Source organism: Choloepus didactylus, chromosome 17 (genome assembly GCF_015220235.1).
Source record: "Choloepus didactylus isolate mChoDid1 chromosome 17, mChoDid1.pri, whole genome shotgun sequence".
NCBI classification, from domain to species: Eukaryota; Metazoa; Chordata; class Mammalia; order Pilosa; family Megalonychidae; genus Choloepus; species Choloepus didactylus.
This window is the reverse complement of record NC_051323.1, coordinates 59,169,793-59,187,302: the sequence shown is the minus strand read 5'-3', so window position 1 is coordinate 59,187,302 and position 17,510 is coordinate 59,169,793. Positions and strand designations below refer to the sequence as shown.

At 39.9% G+C, this 17,510-nt stretch overlaps 1 protein-coding gene across 6 annotated transcripts in view; it reads left to right on the top strand.

Moving 5' to 3' along the window:
- Positions 1 to 17,510, top strand: part of LTBP1 (latent transforming growth factor beta binding protein 1) — a 413,770-nt gene that overhangs the window by 64,549 nt on the left and 331,711 nt on the right. For all 6 annotated transcript variants that reach the window (XM_037806447.1, XM_037806449.1, XM_037806448.1 and 3 more), the window contains exon 3: positions 1,261 to 1,561. In XM_037806447.1, coding sequence (XP_037662375.1) covers positions 1,261 to 1,561 — 301 coding nt within the window. The remainder of the gene's footprint in view (positions 1 to 1,260; positions 1,562 to 17,510) is intronic.

Sequence of the window (17,510 nt, the reverse complement as noted above, 5' to 3'; positions counted from 1 at the left end):
CTTTTTGAAAGTTTGTCAGCCTATTATTCTGACACTTGAGGACCATTTGTTATCCCTACTTGCTGGAACTAAGAGGAATCATGTTGTAGGAAGGTAGGAAAAATATTTTTCTTTTACAGAAAATCAGTAAGTTTCAGGGCTTTTAGGCCCTGGTGATTTGGCTCTTTTATAAATGAGCCTCCCATGCTTTATATCCCTGATCTATTTTGTAAGTGTCTTGTAGACTGAATCTTGCATTGAATTTTGTGGGAGATTTAGTAGTTTGACCTGCTTTAGAACCAAGAATTTAAGTCAAAGGTGGACTGATAGCAATGGGATAAATGTATTTGAATAAATAAAGACTGGACAGAAGGAATCATGCCCATAGGTCTATGACATTGTCTAATAAAACTTGTCAGTGATACCTAAACTTCCATGGCACCTAGCCTAAAAGTCCAACTTATTTTACCCATGACCCACAGCACCGCTAACTTTAAAATTCTGACCACAGTACGGTGACTTAATAAGGACTTTGAATAGGTATTCAATGTATGTTCATCCAAGCAAACCGAAGATAAAAAGGATATTTATGTTTGGTGGCCTTTAATTATAAAATGAGGGATGGTGCCACAGGAGACAGGATTTTTATACAAACTAGCAGGTGTATGTTGGGCAACTCTCAACCTTTTTGCCCTTGGTTTTTTCACACATTAGAAGAGCAGATTGAACAACATTTCTAAAACAGTCATCCCAAGCTCTGAGAGCTTGTGTAAAATGAAGTCTTAAGCAGAGTAATTCTTGGTGTCAGGGATTGGACTTGAGTATTTGCTTTTTACCAAGTCTTCTTTGGATACACAGATTTTAAACTTAAGCCACAGAACACAACTTAAAATAATGCAGAGCAAATTCTTAAGATTTTTCCTGTGTTTCTGATGCATGTCTGACAGGCAGCTATTGTCAGGTGGCTCAGGATGATGGCTTTGGAGTCAGCTCCCTTGAGTTCAAATCCCAGCTCTGTATTTACAAATAATTTTATGACCTTTCCAAATTACTTAACCTCTTTATCTATAAAATGGACAAAAAAAAACTCTATTAAAATGATGTGGGGGAATTAAATTAGTTACTATGTATTAGAACAGTGCCTGGCAGTCCTTAAATATTAGCTCTCATCGTCGAGTCCTGCAGTGTGGTTTTATTTTATTGGAGAACATCCTGATGCCCCTGCTAGTAAAGTCTCTGATGCTTTTCTTCAAGGCTGTGTCTTCTGTTGTCTTTCTGCAGCAAGCTGTGTTCCGCCATGCCAGAATGGAGGGATGTGTCTCCGGCCTCAGCTCTGCGTGTGTAAACCAGGGACGAAGGGCAGAGCCTGTGAGACCACAGCCGCCCAGGACACCTCGTCTGCTGCAGTCGCTGGAGGACAGAGTCCTGGGGCTGCATCCTCCTGGGTTCTTCCTGAGCAAGCAACAAAGCGCACTGCATCCAAGAAGGCAGATTCTCTACCAAGAGTCAGTCCCCTGGCCCAGATGACACTGACCCTCAAGCCAAAGCCTTCAGTAGGAATCTCCCAGCAGATATATTCCCAGTGAGTTTTCTGAACTTGCTTCCAGTACGGGAGCATCTTAATTACTCTCCTGGATGCATAGCTTTAAATCACTTTCGTTTCCTGCAAAATTTGCAGAAATCACTTTGATAATAATGCCCCCCCCCCCCCAAGGCTTTACATGTTGTTCTTACTCGTCAGTTCTCTTTAAATATTGGACATGTGTGTTTAGCCTCTGCAGGAACAATTTACCATAAGCATAAACCATAGACATAGTGAAGATTATAAAGATCAAGTTTGGAAAGGAATGTGGAGAAATAAAGATAGTGGTTTGCTAGTGGTAGAGTTGCGAGTTGAAAAATTCTTTTTGAGCTCTAGAGCTTTGAAATGATTTTAAAAAGAGAAACAGTGAGTGGGGGTTTTGAAGACATGGAAAAGGTAGCGTTGCACAGGGATGTTCAAATGAATGTGAGTGTTTGGGAAGAGATAATTTCTCAATCTCAATAGCAGGTTAAGTGTATCTTTTATTATCACCATTATTAGGAGGTAAGTTCTATCCTGAAGAAAATGAAAACTCATGGATAAGCAAGATTCTCGCTGTGCTCCTTCAACTGCGTGGGGTCCTTACACAAATTGTCTCCATTTAATCGGGTGCTCTAGATCGATAGCATGATGCAGAATTCACTGCAGCTCTCATTTGCCAGTTGTCTAGGAATGTAAAATGCAGGAAGTTCCCAACTTAAAAATTGACCAGGAGTTCATTTGTAAGTCACTTGCTTGGAATTCAGATTGCTTTACCCCCATCGAGACAGCTTCCACATGGCGATTAGTATCCAGTCAGCCCACAGAAGTTATTTACTCTGTTAATATCGATGAAATTACCCCAATTTATACTTTTCCTTTGAATAGGCCACCTGCTGTGCTGGTGAGTGGGGGTCCTTATTACTTTTTCTTCCTCTCTTTATTCCCTCATTAATCCTCATCTTTCTGTTTTTCTTCATTTTTCTCTCATTTCTTCTTGTCTCATAATGTCTCATGCTAAATAAATTGGGGGGGGGGAACGCTAGTTTGAAATTTAACCTCTTTGCTAGCGTTTCAATGGAAAATAGAACCTGTAGCCATTAAGAAGAAATTGTAGTTATGACTAATCCCTGGTAAGGGCTTCTAATGCCAGGTGCTGTTTTAAATGTTTCATAAGTATTATTTCCTTTACAGCTTAAAATAACTTTAAGGTATGTACTATCACTGGCCCATCTTACAGATAAGCAAACTGAGACACAGGTTAAGTAATTTTTCAAGGTCACACAATTAAGAAGTGACAGTATTGGGATTTAAACCAAGGCAATCAGGCACCAAAAGCAGGAGTCAGCAAACTTTTTTTGTGAAGGGCCATACACTAGATATTTTCAGGTTTGCAGGCCATATGGTTTCTATTATAACTACTCAATTCTGCCATTGTAGCACAAAAGCTGTCATATACAATATGTAAATGAATGAGACTGTTCCAATACAACTTTATTGATGGACACTGAAATTTGGATTGCATGTAATTTTCACGTGTTCTGAACTATTATTATTCCTTTGTTTTTTTTAACCCCAACCATTTAAAAAGGTAAAAATTATTCTCACTCATGGGCCATGTAAAAAAACAGGAAATGGGCTGGATATGGCCCATGAACTGTAGTTTGCTGAGCCCTGCTCTAAAGGATGGTAGTACTTTTGAAAATGTCTGAGTATGAATGTTCACTCTTGTGTCCTTGAAATGATATAAATCTTTGGTTATATCATAGCTGAACATCTCCCTTGTAGCATTGTTCTGGATCTTAAAAACAGAATAATTCTATGTTGAACTATGCTTTAGTTATCGAGAAACAGATTACTGTGTATTGCAGTTATTTTTTTCCGGCATTACTTAAGCAAACTGTGAAGTAATTTACAGGTGACGTCATTCATCTTGCATTTCGCCATCCACTGTTAGAATTTGACTCTCTATGATGTGTGTATATAGATTGCTAGTAAGAACCTTATGTCGGATGTCAGATAAAGGAGCAACCTATTTTTTTCTTTCCTCTTTTGGTAGCAGCAATGTAAGTTTAGCCAAGAATGCTGTGACACAACGAGGCTAAGGTTACAGCTCAGACTCGGCTCTTTGGTAAAATAAGTCATTAGGTAAATTGTTCCAGCAGCTTCATCTGCAGAATGAGATGCTTTTTATGGCAGCAGTTTCTGCATAGGTGGGCCTGCTCTGTGCTTTTGGGTAACAAGAAGAGATGGCTCAGGATGCTGTCAATTCTGATATTCATTTAATAAACTTCTATAGATTGTCCCATTAGCTGGGCACTGCGGGGAGTATTAAGATGGGTAAGACGCGATCCTGCCCTCGGAGGGATTTTGGAATGACAGACGAGTTACAGCTTCAGACAAAGAAAGAGGTGTAGTTGGCTCACTGTTTAGTTTAGGTAGTGTTATAATAACCTGAAATCATATTTCATCAAGCTGCCAAAGATTCACGTAATGGTGGACATTTTGGCCACTTTTGAGAAATGCTACAGTCCTTAAGATATCATTTTTAGATTGTCTATTTTAAGGTGGTTCAAGGTTTTGTTTTTTATGATTGAAGGGGGAGATTGATTAAACCTCCTTAAAATGCTCAACAGTACACATAAAGGTGCCTAAAATGCTGAAGCATTTATTTGGTGTTGTATCTAGTGTGTGACATATGAAGTGCTATAGTCTTGTTCATTTATTTAATAAGCTTTTATTGTGTGCTGTTTTGTATATATTATGTCCCCCAGAAAAAGCCATGTTCTTTGATGCAGTCTTGTAGGGGAGACATATTGGTGGGGATTAAGTTGTAATGTTTGGATTGGGTAGTTTCTGGAGATGCATCCCACCCAACTGTGGGTGATGACTCTGATTGGATAATTTCCATGGAGGTGTTGCCCCACCCATTCAGGGTGGGTCTAAATTAAATCACTGGAGCCATATAAATGAGCTGACAAACAGAAGGAACTCAGTGCAGCTGAGAGTGACATTTTGAAGAGGAGCTACAGCCAAGAGGAACACTTTGAAGAATGCACAGAAGCTGAGAGAGTAGCTGCAGATAAGAGACAGTTTGAAGCCGGCCATTGAAAGCAGACTCTTGCTCCGGAGAAGCTAAGAGAGGACAAACAGCCCAAGAGCAACTGAGAGTGACATTTTTGAGGAACTGCAGCCTGGAGAGGAATGTCCTGGGAGAAAGCCATTTTGAAATCAGAACTTTGGAGCAGACGCCAGCCATGTGCCTTCCTAGCTAGCAGAGGTTTTCTGGATGCCATTGGCCATCCTCCAGTGAAGGTACCTGATTGTTGATTTGTTACCTTGGACACTTTACGGCCTTAAGACTGTAACTGTGTAACCAAATAAGCCCCCTTTATAAAAGCCAGTCCATTTCTGGTGTTTTGCATTCTGGCAGCTTTAGCAAACTAGAATATGTTGAGCATATTCTATGTAGTAGGCACTGTTCTAGGGTCTGAGGATATAGCACCCAAGAACTAAACAAAATGTTTGCCTTCTTAGAACTTAAGATACACAGAGGGGGATACGATTGACAAATGATACAATTAAGATATGTTAGATTGTGGTAAGTGCAATGGAGGAAATAACACTGGTAGAGTGGAGGGAGTACTGGGTGGGTGGGGGTTGGGGAGGAGTGAGGGGTACAGCAGTTTTAAACAGGGGATCAGGGAAGGCCCCGTTGAGAAGGTAATGCCATTTAAGCAAAGACCTGAAGCAGGTGAGGCCATGAGCCATGTGGCTATCTGGGGGTGGGTCAAACAGGAGGAGGCCTTGAGGTGAGAATTGCCTGGCATGTTTGGGGAACAGCCTGTTTGGTGAAACCAAATTGTTCAAACTATGCCTTTTAGGCAAGTGGATATTAGATGAATTGGTTTTTCCTTTGGACTAACTTGCTTTATTACCAGGTACAAATAAAGTTCTTTGGGAGATGCAAGGAAGGAGTGATTGATTGCAGATTTTGGAGTGTTGGCAAAGGGGAGGTCCAGCTGTGGTGCTCTGGAGGAGGCGGTCAGTCTGCGAACGGCAGAAGATGGTTACCATTTGGACACCCCAAACCGGAGAAGGAGGGCACTCCCAGGGGAGTCAGCAGTGGGAGGCCAGAAAGCATGATGTATTCGTTATCTACTGCTGTTTAACAAATCACCCCGAAACCTAGCAGTCTACAACAACAACCTTTTACTGTCTGTCAGTTCTGAGTGGGGAATCTGGAAGGGGTTTAGCTGGGAGTTCTGGGGTCTCCATGGGGTAGCAGGCAAGCTGGCCGCAGTGACCTTAAGGCTTGACTGGGACTGGAGAAGGCGCCGTTGAGCTGGCTCACTCAGGTGGGTGTTGGCAGGAGGCCTCAACTCCTCACTGGCTGTTGACAAGAAGGTCTGTTTCCTCTGGGCATTTCCTCTCCACATAGAGCCTCTGGAATGTCCTCGCAACTTGGCTGCTGGTGTTGCCCAGAGCAAGATCCCAGGTTGAGAGAGCAAGGAGGAAGCCACAGGCCTTTTTTAGTCTTTAGTCCTGCATGTGACACACCGTCACTTCTGAGTCACGAAGGCCAGTCACACTCAGTGGGATTAGAATTAAGCTCCACTGCTGTAAGAGAGAAATATCAAGAGAATTTGTGGACATCTTTAAAAATGACTACCTTGAGGATATTTGATTGGAACTTGATATGGATGAAGACTAGTGGTAACATAAGGTTTTACAGGTTAATTGCAAACCAGGCTAAAGACTGAAGATTTCAACAAAATAATTCTCAGTCCTTACCCCCCAAGAAAAAAAAATACTCCCCAAACCCCCAACAAAACAAAATAGAAAAAGTGGGAAAAAGAAAAAAAGAAATGGAGGGGGACCTATAGTTTGAAGGAGGCTTAAGAAACATTAACTAACCACAATATGTGGACATTGTTTGTATCCTGATTCATGCAAACTGTAAATAAAAAAAAAAGATGGTACCAGTTTCAAGGACAATTATGGAAAAGCTAACATTGACTAGAAATCTGATGATATAAAAGAGGGTTGTTGAGTTTTTGGGGGCTGTGATGATGGCACTGTAGTTATGTTTATGCTTATAAAGGAGAGTTTCTGTTAGGGGATCATAATAAGGTCTTCATAGCTGAAGTGATATGAATCGAATAGGTTGAAGTATAGAGTTAATAAGATTGGCTCCGAGGTGATAATTACTGAAGCTGCATGATGGGTACAGAGAGGTTTCTTATACGATTCTCTCTACTTTTATTTATTTTTTTCCATTTTTTAAAATTGTAGAATATAACATATACACAAAAGTGACAACTTTCCAAGTGCAATTTAACAAGTAGTTAGCAAATTTCAAAGAATATTGTAGATTACAATTCCACAGTTTTAGTTATTTCCTTATTATGAAATATAACATATACAAAAGGTAATATCTTTCAAAGTATGATTTAACAAGTAGATATATAGGAAATTTCCTAAATGATTATGCGTTATAGTACCATAGTTTCATTTATTTCGTTATTGTGAAATACAACATATACACAAAAAGGTATAGCTTTCAGATTACCATTTAACAAGTAGCTATAGAACAAATTTCAAAGGATGCTATGGGTTACAGTTCCACCTTTTTAATTCTTTCCTTTTAATTATTCTAATACACTAGCAACTAAGAAAAAGAAAATTATATAAATATTCATTTTTCATGATCTTTTATAAATTCCATCTTGTCTGTTGCTACCCCTTCCTCTAGTTTAATTGTTTTCCTGATGTTCAGGGATGTCTAGGCAGTGACCACCCTAACCTGTTCATGTTGAGGAAAAGGGGTGTCAACTTTATGAGCAAAGGGGACTTATCTAGTTGATGTTCTTGAAGAGGCTGTTGCCTCTGGGTTTTGAGACTTAGCTGGCATAGGAGCTCTCTGGAGGATTTAAGTTTCTGACGAATAAACTTAGTGTTTTGTGTATCTTTGACATTTTCTGTAATAAAGAGCCAAATAAACATTCAGATAGGAAAAGGCTACAATTTCACTTGTGCTTGAGAAGACTCACCTGGCTGTAGTATCTAACAGTGGGTTAGGGCTAGTGTGTACAGAGGGCTCTGTGGCTGGTGTGGTGGGTGGGCCCGCAGGAGAAGGAAATGAACCCAGGAGTCACTGCTAATGAAAAACTTGGGTGCCTAATAGAATGTGGGGGGCAAGGGAAAGGAGAGTCAGATGTGATTTAGACTTGGGTCCATGGGAGAAAGGGAATATGTGGAGGTCTCTCCATCCTGCTCTTTTGGAAGATTGCTTTAGGAATAGAATAGCTCTCCATGGTCTTTGAAGATTTTGAGTATTTGGTGAATGGGATGGGCTCTGACAGAGATTTATGGATGTGTGGGTAAGACCATCCTCTGCACCATTAGGGCCTAAAAGCAGGTGGTGTCAGTGATACATGCTGCCCTGTTGGTCTGGCATGGTTTGGAAAGACTCTTGTCAGGGCATTCTGGCCAATAGTCATTGCTGTAGTTGGTGATTTCATTCGTGTTTTTCATTGAGGTTTGTTATTGTGATGTTCCTTTTGCCGGTTTCTTGGGCCCCATCATGGGTCCTCCTTGAGCTGAAGCAAAGGCCAAATGAGGTCTCATCTTCTAGTATTCAAGTTTTGGTGGTTACTGTTCTGATTCTTGGGACTGTTGGATCCCAGGTGCATCCTGCATCTATCTTTAGCTCTATTTGTAATAAGGTGTTAATGCTTCTAAGCTATGGCTGGGAAAATCCACAATGGAGAAAAATCAAAACTCTTGAGCTTTCCAGAGCTTTTTCATCACCTGTCACTATCATTATTCACATATGTATTCAAGTTCTCCATAAACGTTCATTTTCAGCTCTGAGGGCTGCTAAATGGGGCTGTCTAGACTTGTGTAAAATGTCCATCTTTATCCTTGTAAATCATAGTGGGTGCTGTAGTCACTGCCCATGGAAAACCACGAAGCAGAGGTCAGGAGGGACGTTGTTTAGCTGTTAATGTCTTTTGGTTGTTTAGGAAACGTTGGTGCAAGTGACCACTGCTTTGCCAAATGAAGAGCCTGTTATCTATCCTGAATGGGGAGGAAGCACTTTTGCAGGAGAAAATGTACCCACTCTTTTCTCTTTGAGCTTGAGAAGGAAGTCTGGTTTTACTCAGGATACGGATGTCAAATCTATCTAGAGAGCTCACTTGTATCCAGTTGTTATTTTCCTGCCCTGGTCACGGCTATTTTCATCATCTTATGGTGTCCTGATGTTACAAAGGATGTTGGTTAGTTTTTCTGGAAAAGATAATTTTGTCCTGTCTCAAACCAGCTGAGGGGACTGAATTTATCTAACGGCATTGGTTACCTCTCCTTTCTATTGTCTTCTTCCCAGGAATGTGGTGAAGAAAAAAGAAGCAAATTAGAAAATGTCCTCTTAACGGGCAGGAATAATTCAAATGCATTCTATATTTTGTCAAATGAACTTCTAGCATGTCAGATATTTCTAAATATAGAGAAGTCCTTTTAAAATCCACATCGAGAGGATGGGTTCCACTTTCAAAGTTCTTGAGACATGAGTACTTCACGTTTACCATGGTTCGGTTGATGGGATGCCGTGTGGAGTGAGGTCTGTGCCATGGAGGAGAGGAAAATGCAACACTGTCTTTTATCTCTGCCTGATTGTTATTTTCCTGTCACTGTTGTGAGTCTTCGGAAAACTATGCTGTGATACCTAGAAGAATGGGAGACTTTATGGAATGTTCCTTGAAGTAGTCTGCCCTCCTAAACAACAACAAAAATGTAAGCCCATTCCCTTATTTCAGCTTTCTCATACAACCACTAAAGGAAAAGAGCCCATTTGAAAAACCTGCACCTGCAGTTAAAACTTGAGGGAGAGGATTTGAGCTTTTTGTAGCATTAATAGCTGAGCTTGGGACCTTGTCTGAACTTATTCAAACAGCCAACGAATAGATCAGTACTTGGAGAGAAAATTTCCCCAAATGAGCTCAGGGAATCTGGGGGGAGTTTGCCCAACATTGACCCTCCCTTGGCTCCCCCCCCCCCCAGGTTTCTGTTCTGTGCTTCTCTGTGGTTATCATTGTAACACCACACGGTCTTTTATCTTTTTATCCACAGAGGTACACAGAAGGGCTTCAATAAATGTTTGTTAAATACTTTTTTTTGAGTATTGTCTGGAGGAAGAAAAGTAATGTCTAAGGATTATTAGACAATTATTGCCAGTAATTGCTCCATGAACATTTATATTGCAGGAGTTACTTTTTAATTTTCGAATAATATGATTCGTGTTTTTAAGCCCTGAACATTTTGCAGAGTAAGTTCATATTCCTTATTGTATTTGATCTGCCCAACAAGTCTATGAAGTAGATGAAGGTTTTGAGCCCCACTTCATGATGTGATGTGAAAAAAAAAATTTTAGAAAACTGAAGAAAAGGAATTCAACCCAAGGTCTTTAATGCTCATTTCATGACACCTTAGGGATGGGATAGGAGCTAAATATTTGAACTGATGCCTGATTTTATCATTTCATATGCATTTATTTTAAACTTTAAAAAAATTGAAGTTACATTGAAATTACATACAGAGGGTATGCAAATTAAAAGTGCACAAGCCTGATTATCATAAAGCGATATATTTATGTAAGTACCATCCACATCAAAGAATAGAACATTACCAGCACCTCAAAGCCCCTGATTCCTAGATCCTTCCTTCTTCCTCCTCCTCAAAGGTCATCACTGTCTTGTTTTCTAATACCAAAGATCAGTTCCACCTGGTTTTGAACTATATCTAAAGGAATCATAACGTGTGTATTTTTTCATTATGTCGGGAATTCTTCTGTGTAGTTTTGTGTGTCTGCAGTTTGTTCATTTACATTGCCAAAAAGTATTCCATCATATGAGTATGTCTCGATTTAGTATTTATTCTGCTCTTGATGGATGTTTGGACCCGCCCCCAGCTTTTGGCTATTACTCTGTGTAGATAGGTACATGTGGGAATTCCAAGAGAGGTTCTTTTTGAACTTTTCCATCAGAAAACCAAGCCCAACTGGATATAGCAGCATCAAGGATTGAGAAGGACTTCATGATCCATGGAAATTGGGTGCAATTTGGTCATATTGATAGCTGTTGGACAGTTATGTTTTCTTGAGAAAAACAGGCACATGGGGAAAATGGTGGGGTGAGAGAGTGTTTTGAGGAACAGGAAGTAAGAAATTCTTAATTTTTGCCCCCCGAAAGGCTGACTTGCAGGAAGAATGGCTGTGGGAAGGGGGCGGGGGGAGTAGCGGAGGTCACTTTGCCTCGTGTTGTCTGCACCCTGCTGGGTCCCGACAGGAAGGCTTGGGCAAAAGTAGGTTTGTAATAGAACCAACAACTGACTGGGTCTAAGTTCTGGTCAAAAGTATGTGAAGAATTGGGTAGAACTCCAAGTTTGCAACTGAAAAGGGCAAGTGCTTGGCTATATCTTGCTCCTCAAGATAATTGCTAGAAATCAGGATAATGTTTTGGTGCTATGTAATAATAAAAGCTAATAGACACTGAGTGAATTTTTTCAGTGCCAGGTACTATTTTAAGTACTTCTTGAGTATTATCTCATTTAATCCTCTCAAAACAATATGAGATAGACTATTTATTATTCCCATTTTACATGATGAGGCAACTCAGGTGCAGAGAGATCAAGTAACTTGTCTAGGGTCACTTAGTTGGTAATTGTAGAGTCAGGATTCAAATTTAGGCGGTCCATATGATTAACCCCTAAGAGATATAGCTTTTTTCTCTGATGGCATTTATATCAGTTTCCTCTGGCTGCTGTAACAAATTACCACAGATCTAGCAGCTTAAAATAATGCAAACTTATTATCTCACAATTCTGGAAGTCGAAAGTCCAGTATGGGTCTCATAGACTTAAATAAGGTGCTGCATTCCTTCCGGAAGCTCTAGGGAAGAATTCAGTTACTTGTCTTGTCCAGCTCCTGGAAGCTGCCTATGTCCTTGTTGTGACGGTTAAGTTCATGTGTCAGCTTGGCTAGGTTATAGTGTCCAGTTGTTTGGTGAAGCAAGCACCACCTGATTGTTACTGTGAGGGTATTTCATAGATTTAAATCATTAGTCAATTGATTGCATCTGTAGCTGATTACAACTACAATCAAAGGAGATTGCTTTCAGCAGTGAGAGAAGTCTTAGCCAATCGGTTGAAGGCCTTAAAGGGAGATCTGATGGTTTCAGCAGTCAGAAAGAAGAATTTCTGTCTCCACTTCAGTCAGCCAGCTTCTCCTGGGGAATTCATTGAAACCTTCATTGGAGTTTCCAACTTGCAGCCTGCCCTATAGAATTTGGACCTGCCAATCCCCACAGTCACATGATTCAGTTCCTACAATAAATTTCATAATATTTACACCCACCCACCCACACACATCTCCTTTTGGTTCTGTTTCTCTGGAGAACCCTGACTAAGATATTTGGCCTGTGGCCCCATTCCTGCATCTTCAAAGCTTGCAACACCAGCCTGAGTCCTAAAGCTATCGTCCACCTGGTTCTCTGTCTTCTGCCTCTCTCTTCCACTTATAAAGTGCTATGTGATTACACTGGGCCCGCACAGATAATTCAGGATAATTTCCCCCTCTCAAGGGCAGTTGATTAACAACCTTAATTTTACCTGTAACTTTAATTCCCCTTTTCCAGGTAACATAACATATTCCCAAGTTCTGGGGAGTAGGACATGGACATCTTTGGGGGAAGTGAGCATTATTCTGTCTACAGCAGTATTTTAGTTTTCCTGGCAGTCTTCCTTTCCACTCATGAGTAAGCTGTAATCACCAGGGTTAGCAAATAATCATCAGACTACTCTTCAATTAATGATTCAGGCCTCTGACTTTTGTAAAAGTTAGATTTAAACACTTCAGATAAGTTTCAGATAAGTTTCTCTGAAATCTTGGGACCAGAACATTCAGGCTCTTGTGGTGGGTGAAGGGGGGGAATCAAGAGATCAAGAGACAAGTGATGTGCAGACACCAGGAGGGGCCCTGCCTTCTGGAACTAAGAATTGAAAAGTCAAGGCCACCACTCTAAACACCGTTCAAACAAGTACCTTTTGACATGAAATGGCCCCACCTGCTAGCCTAATCATCTGAATCTGATTGCAGTTCTCTTGGGGGGAGTTAGGAAGGGGTGGGTTGGAGTGGGGAGAGGGCTAGGAGGCATTCTGCTTTAAACCAAGACTCTGGCTCTCAACTGGTGAAAATGTTTCTCATATCATGATTATTCTAGAGATGAAGTAATTTGTACACTGAAAATTGAATTAATTAGTTGTCAGAGGACTTAATGCAAATTGACAGTAGGACTGGGATGGGAACACACCTGAATCCACCACTGAGCAGTTGTATCGGAATACAGTTTGGCTGTATTCAAGTTGTGCCTGCACAATTGCTGTCAAACAAGGGAATGGTTTGTAGAGACAGGCTTTGGGTGTTGTGCTGACTGAAGTAAGAATTTCCCCTTACGTTTAGGTATGCTTGGCATTCCGTAGATGTTCCCTATGCATCCCTCCAAGGTGCCTCTGGGTTGCACTAAATCCTGTCTCCTTGTTTCCCTGGGCAAAAGAGTTTGCTTATGTCAGGCCAAAGTGTAGACTAAACTAAATTTTCATAGCAGTTCTCTGCTCCAGAGTTGCCTGGGATCAGAATCAAGAACCTAAAAGGTGTGAGTCCTGTGTGAGGAGGTGACAAATACACTGCAAATTATGCAGAATATATACCGTAAAGGAAATAAGCAAAGTCAGATAACTTATGTGGTAAATATAATGTGCTTTGGTTATTCAGAATTAGTATATTTTCATTGAGATTCCCAAGGTTGAATATTTTTTTTACCTTTTTATCTGTCCCCCAAAGATGTTAGAGATGATCTAGAAGAAAGAGCTGGTCCTATGGGCCCAGAGGCAAGAACTTCTAAGTGGAAAGAAGCTCTATTTAAACACTGTGGACAAGAGAAACCCTAGATTTGCCAACCCTAGAAAAATGCCTTGCTGTTATTTAGGGCTGTTATTTTTGGACAAGATGTTTGTGTGTGTGCATGATAGCAAGAAAAACCAGAATGACCGGGTGGAATTAGATAGCAGATAGAAGAATGTTCCTCTGCCCATTGGAGTTAGGTGGCCTTTCCCTTGAGTGGGGTGGGGAGGCTCTGACTGTCCCCTGTGACCTAATGAAATGGGAGAGGATTGAGTCCAGAGCTGAATCCACAACTAGAAGGATGGTTTCAACATGGGGGTCTGATCTTGCCCAGCCCCTGCCTATGAGCCTCCCCTGGCCTCCTTGTGCTCTGGGGATTAAGGTAGACTCCTCCATGCCTGTGGGCTCTGACTCCCTGGCCACCTGGCGCCCCTTGGCCCTGCCTGGCTCGTCTCTGACAAAGAACTTTGCCCATGCATTTTCCCTACCTGCAGTGCCTCTCTTCTCCCCCCACCACGCCCTCTTCCTCTGCTTGACACCTACCCATTCTTCCGAGTTCAGCTTCTTCAGGGAAGCCTTCCCTGTTCTTTTCGTTACTCCCTGAAAGATGCTGTCATAACACCATGTTTTGTTCTGTTTTTCTCCTTCACAGCATTCCTTTCGATTTGTGGGAGTCTGTGATGTACCCTGCCTGGCACAGTATTTACTGGTGAATGAACAAATGACTGCTGCAAATCCAAAAGTCTGACCAGGCAGGATTAGAGATATTATTCCATCTTCTAGGCTGCCTCAGTTTCTCCAAAGAGATGAGAAGAGACTAGTTCAAGGAGTTCAATCAGCGAGTCTAATGAGCGTTACTAACCACAGAAAGCAAAAGTTTACTTAGCCATCTTTTTCTTCCCATTCACCTTTCCAGTATAGCCTTTCAGCCATAGCATTCTGTTCTTTTATGGTACCTCCAGGTGATAATGAAGCCTATTTCCTGCATCTCTGGAGGTTGCGAAGGTTTTTCATTGATCAGAAAAGTGTAATTCTCTGAGTCTTGCATTCTTGGCATTGCAATGCCCAGTTTTCTTGGTCCTTGCACTTTCTGGAATGCCTCTGATGGACATAATAAGGCCATTTAACAAAGGGTGACAGCAGAGCCCAGGCAGCTGGTCTTTTGGGAAAATTACTAAAACTGAAACCATAAATCCAGTTTATGAGCTTGAAACTTCCTAGTGCTTGTGAGTATTTAATTAAATATTAATTGATTTGAAATGATGCAAGATTGGCTCAAGTGCTCATAGCAAGCAAACAGGGACTTTCCGGTAGACTTTAATTATTGTTCACTCAGAGAACACATAATTCCACAGTTAAGTCACTAATGGAGTTATCTCTTGCCAAACCATCTAAATATTTTATCAACATGCTTATCTATGAATAGAATTAGTCCTTGGAACTTCTCCCTTTTGAAAGTTATTATTTGAGCCTAATGGAAAATAGAGTAAGAATGTACTAGGTAAAAAAGTTTTTTTTTTCTTCTTTTTCTCTTTTCATCCAGATATCTTCTAGAATTTTCAACCAGTGCAAATCAAAGTTTTATAACTTACAGGGCTGTGTGCTTTGTCCACAATCACACAGAAGGGTAGTAGCAGGGCTCTGACTTGAGCCGACGCTTGACATCTTAGTCCATTTTCTCTTTGCTGTCTTTTGTGTATCATTATCTGGCTTCTTTTACCAAAATAATGGGAAAAAAGACTTTGCACAGTATTTTTGAGGTCCAAATTATAAATAAAAAGGATAGAGGAATGAAAAGCTTGAGTGATTTCATGAATTCTCAAGTAAATCACTGTTATTTGACAAAAAGTTCTGTATTTTCAAAACAGTCAAGATTCACTTAATCAGACATATTCTATTTCATGAAAAAAATATGACAAGTGTTTCGTTATAGTAAGTTACCAAGCTGTATCCAAATCTTTGAAAATTATCTGGATAGTTTGCCACAGATAGATAATTTATTTTAGAAAAAGTTCTAATTTTAGTGCTTTCTTGACATAGGCATCATTTTTATTGCTTTCAAAATGTTTCCTTTTATTTCCATGCCTGATGTTGGTGTTTTGCCAACTGCTGGTATTTTGAGATTTGATGGACAGACTCTAAAGTGAGACATCATCCTTTCTTAATTTGTTCAAAGTCTTTTTATGTAGCAGTTAATCCTTCCTAATTATATTTCTGGGAAGGATGTTCTTAACTCAAACAGGGAGATAATATAGACATTTTGAGAGGATTTGGATACGCTTTACTCTGAGGAAAGAAATTTGAATGGAAGTGCTCTCCATTTCCCATTTCTTACTCTCTGGGCACAAGCAACCATTTTTATTTTATTTTATATTTTATTTTTTGCCCTCCTCCCTTTATGAACCTCTCTTCTCTTCTCTTCCTCTCTTCCATTCCATTCCATTCCATTCCATTAATTACTCCTATTAATTTCCTGGCTTAACTAAGCTATTTTGAAAGAATAAAAAAATTCATAAAAAACCTATTTATTGCAAGCGTTTCACCACTTAATTGCCTTAATGTCTTGACAGGTAACCTGCAAATTTAAATAGTTGAAAAATTTAGTGTGCATTTTAGAAATACTTTTAAATGAGGTTTAAACAATTTGTAATCTCCTTGATTATTTCTTTGTTGCCATGTTGTTCTGTGCTAATTTAAAGTAGTGATTCGTATTTGAAAGCAAATATCTTGGTCTGTGACGTGACATATGTATATTAGATTACTTCAGATTCTTAATATTTTAAACAGAATGTGTGGTTTTTGTCAAATAAGACTGATAAGTCAAATTATAGTCTGTGAATTCTTAGTGGTCAAATATTCTTATGAAGTGTGATTATCACTTTTCTCACTGATTAATATTAATTTGCAATTCTTAGTGGTTTTTTTAGTGAGGTTGAACATTTTTCATATGTTAGCCCTTTGTATTTTTGTATTAACAATTAACATTCTTTACCCCATTTTATATTAGACATTCTTAAATACATAGTTTTTTTTTTATTGGTAAGCGCTCTTTTCATATTAAAGATCCCTTTGCCAAAGAATTCAAGAACTGTCAAAGTGGGGAGACCTTGTATGCAAAGAATGTTATCAGTACCTATTGAATATATTTATTCCAAAATTTGTAAGAAACTTCTTAAGTTGGATTTTTGAAAATTCCCACATGCCTGTAAGGACAGGAATACAATCTTTATTAAAATCTTAGTAGTCATGATAATTTTCTCATTGGCTGGGCAATTTATTTCAGAATTCTTCTGTCCTATGAGACACTTGTTGATTTGCTCAGACTTAAATCTTTGTGCACTATCAAACCATCCATAACTTTCCAAGCCTCAGTAGTTCTCAGGGACTTTCTAATGGGTTACCTTATCTCAAGTTCACCATAATTATAGAAGCCTGATTCTTACCTCCATAGTGCAGATTTTCAGCATCATAGTTTGTTCATTCGTTCCTTCAGCAAATATTTGTTGAGTGCCTGCTACATGCCAGGAGTGTTAGACTCTGTAGTTGATGGTTCGGAATTGGGCTACGATGTCTGAAATGATACTGAATAATACAGGGTAACAACTAATTAACTCCTAAATTATTTGGTACCTATTATAAATTCTAGTGGCGACTAAGGAAGAGAAAGGTCATTGGGGTCTGGAGTAGAGGAAAACTTACCAGAGTCTGGCGAACTTGGAAAATGAAGGAGAGGCTGGGTCTTTAGGTAAAATAACAAGATGGAAGACAGTGGGAATGAGTCCTGTTTCCATAGGACAGTTGAGAGATTGATGATCTGTATAGAGGGGATTGAAGAATAGTAGGACATGAGATTGGTGGGTAGGTTCATGTTATGGAAGGCCTTGAAATCAGGCAGAGGATCACTGGGGCCATGAAAGTTGGAGAGATGCTAGTATAATAGCTGTTCAAGTAGTGTAAAACTTACCTGTGGGAAGCAGGTGAGGCAGGGGAGGGAGGGCCCCGGTGGTTGAC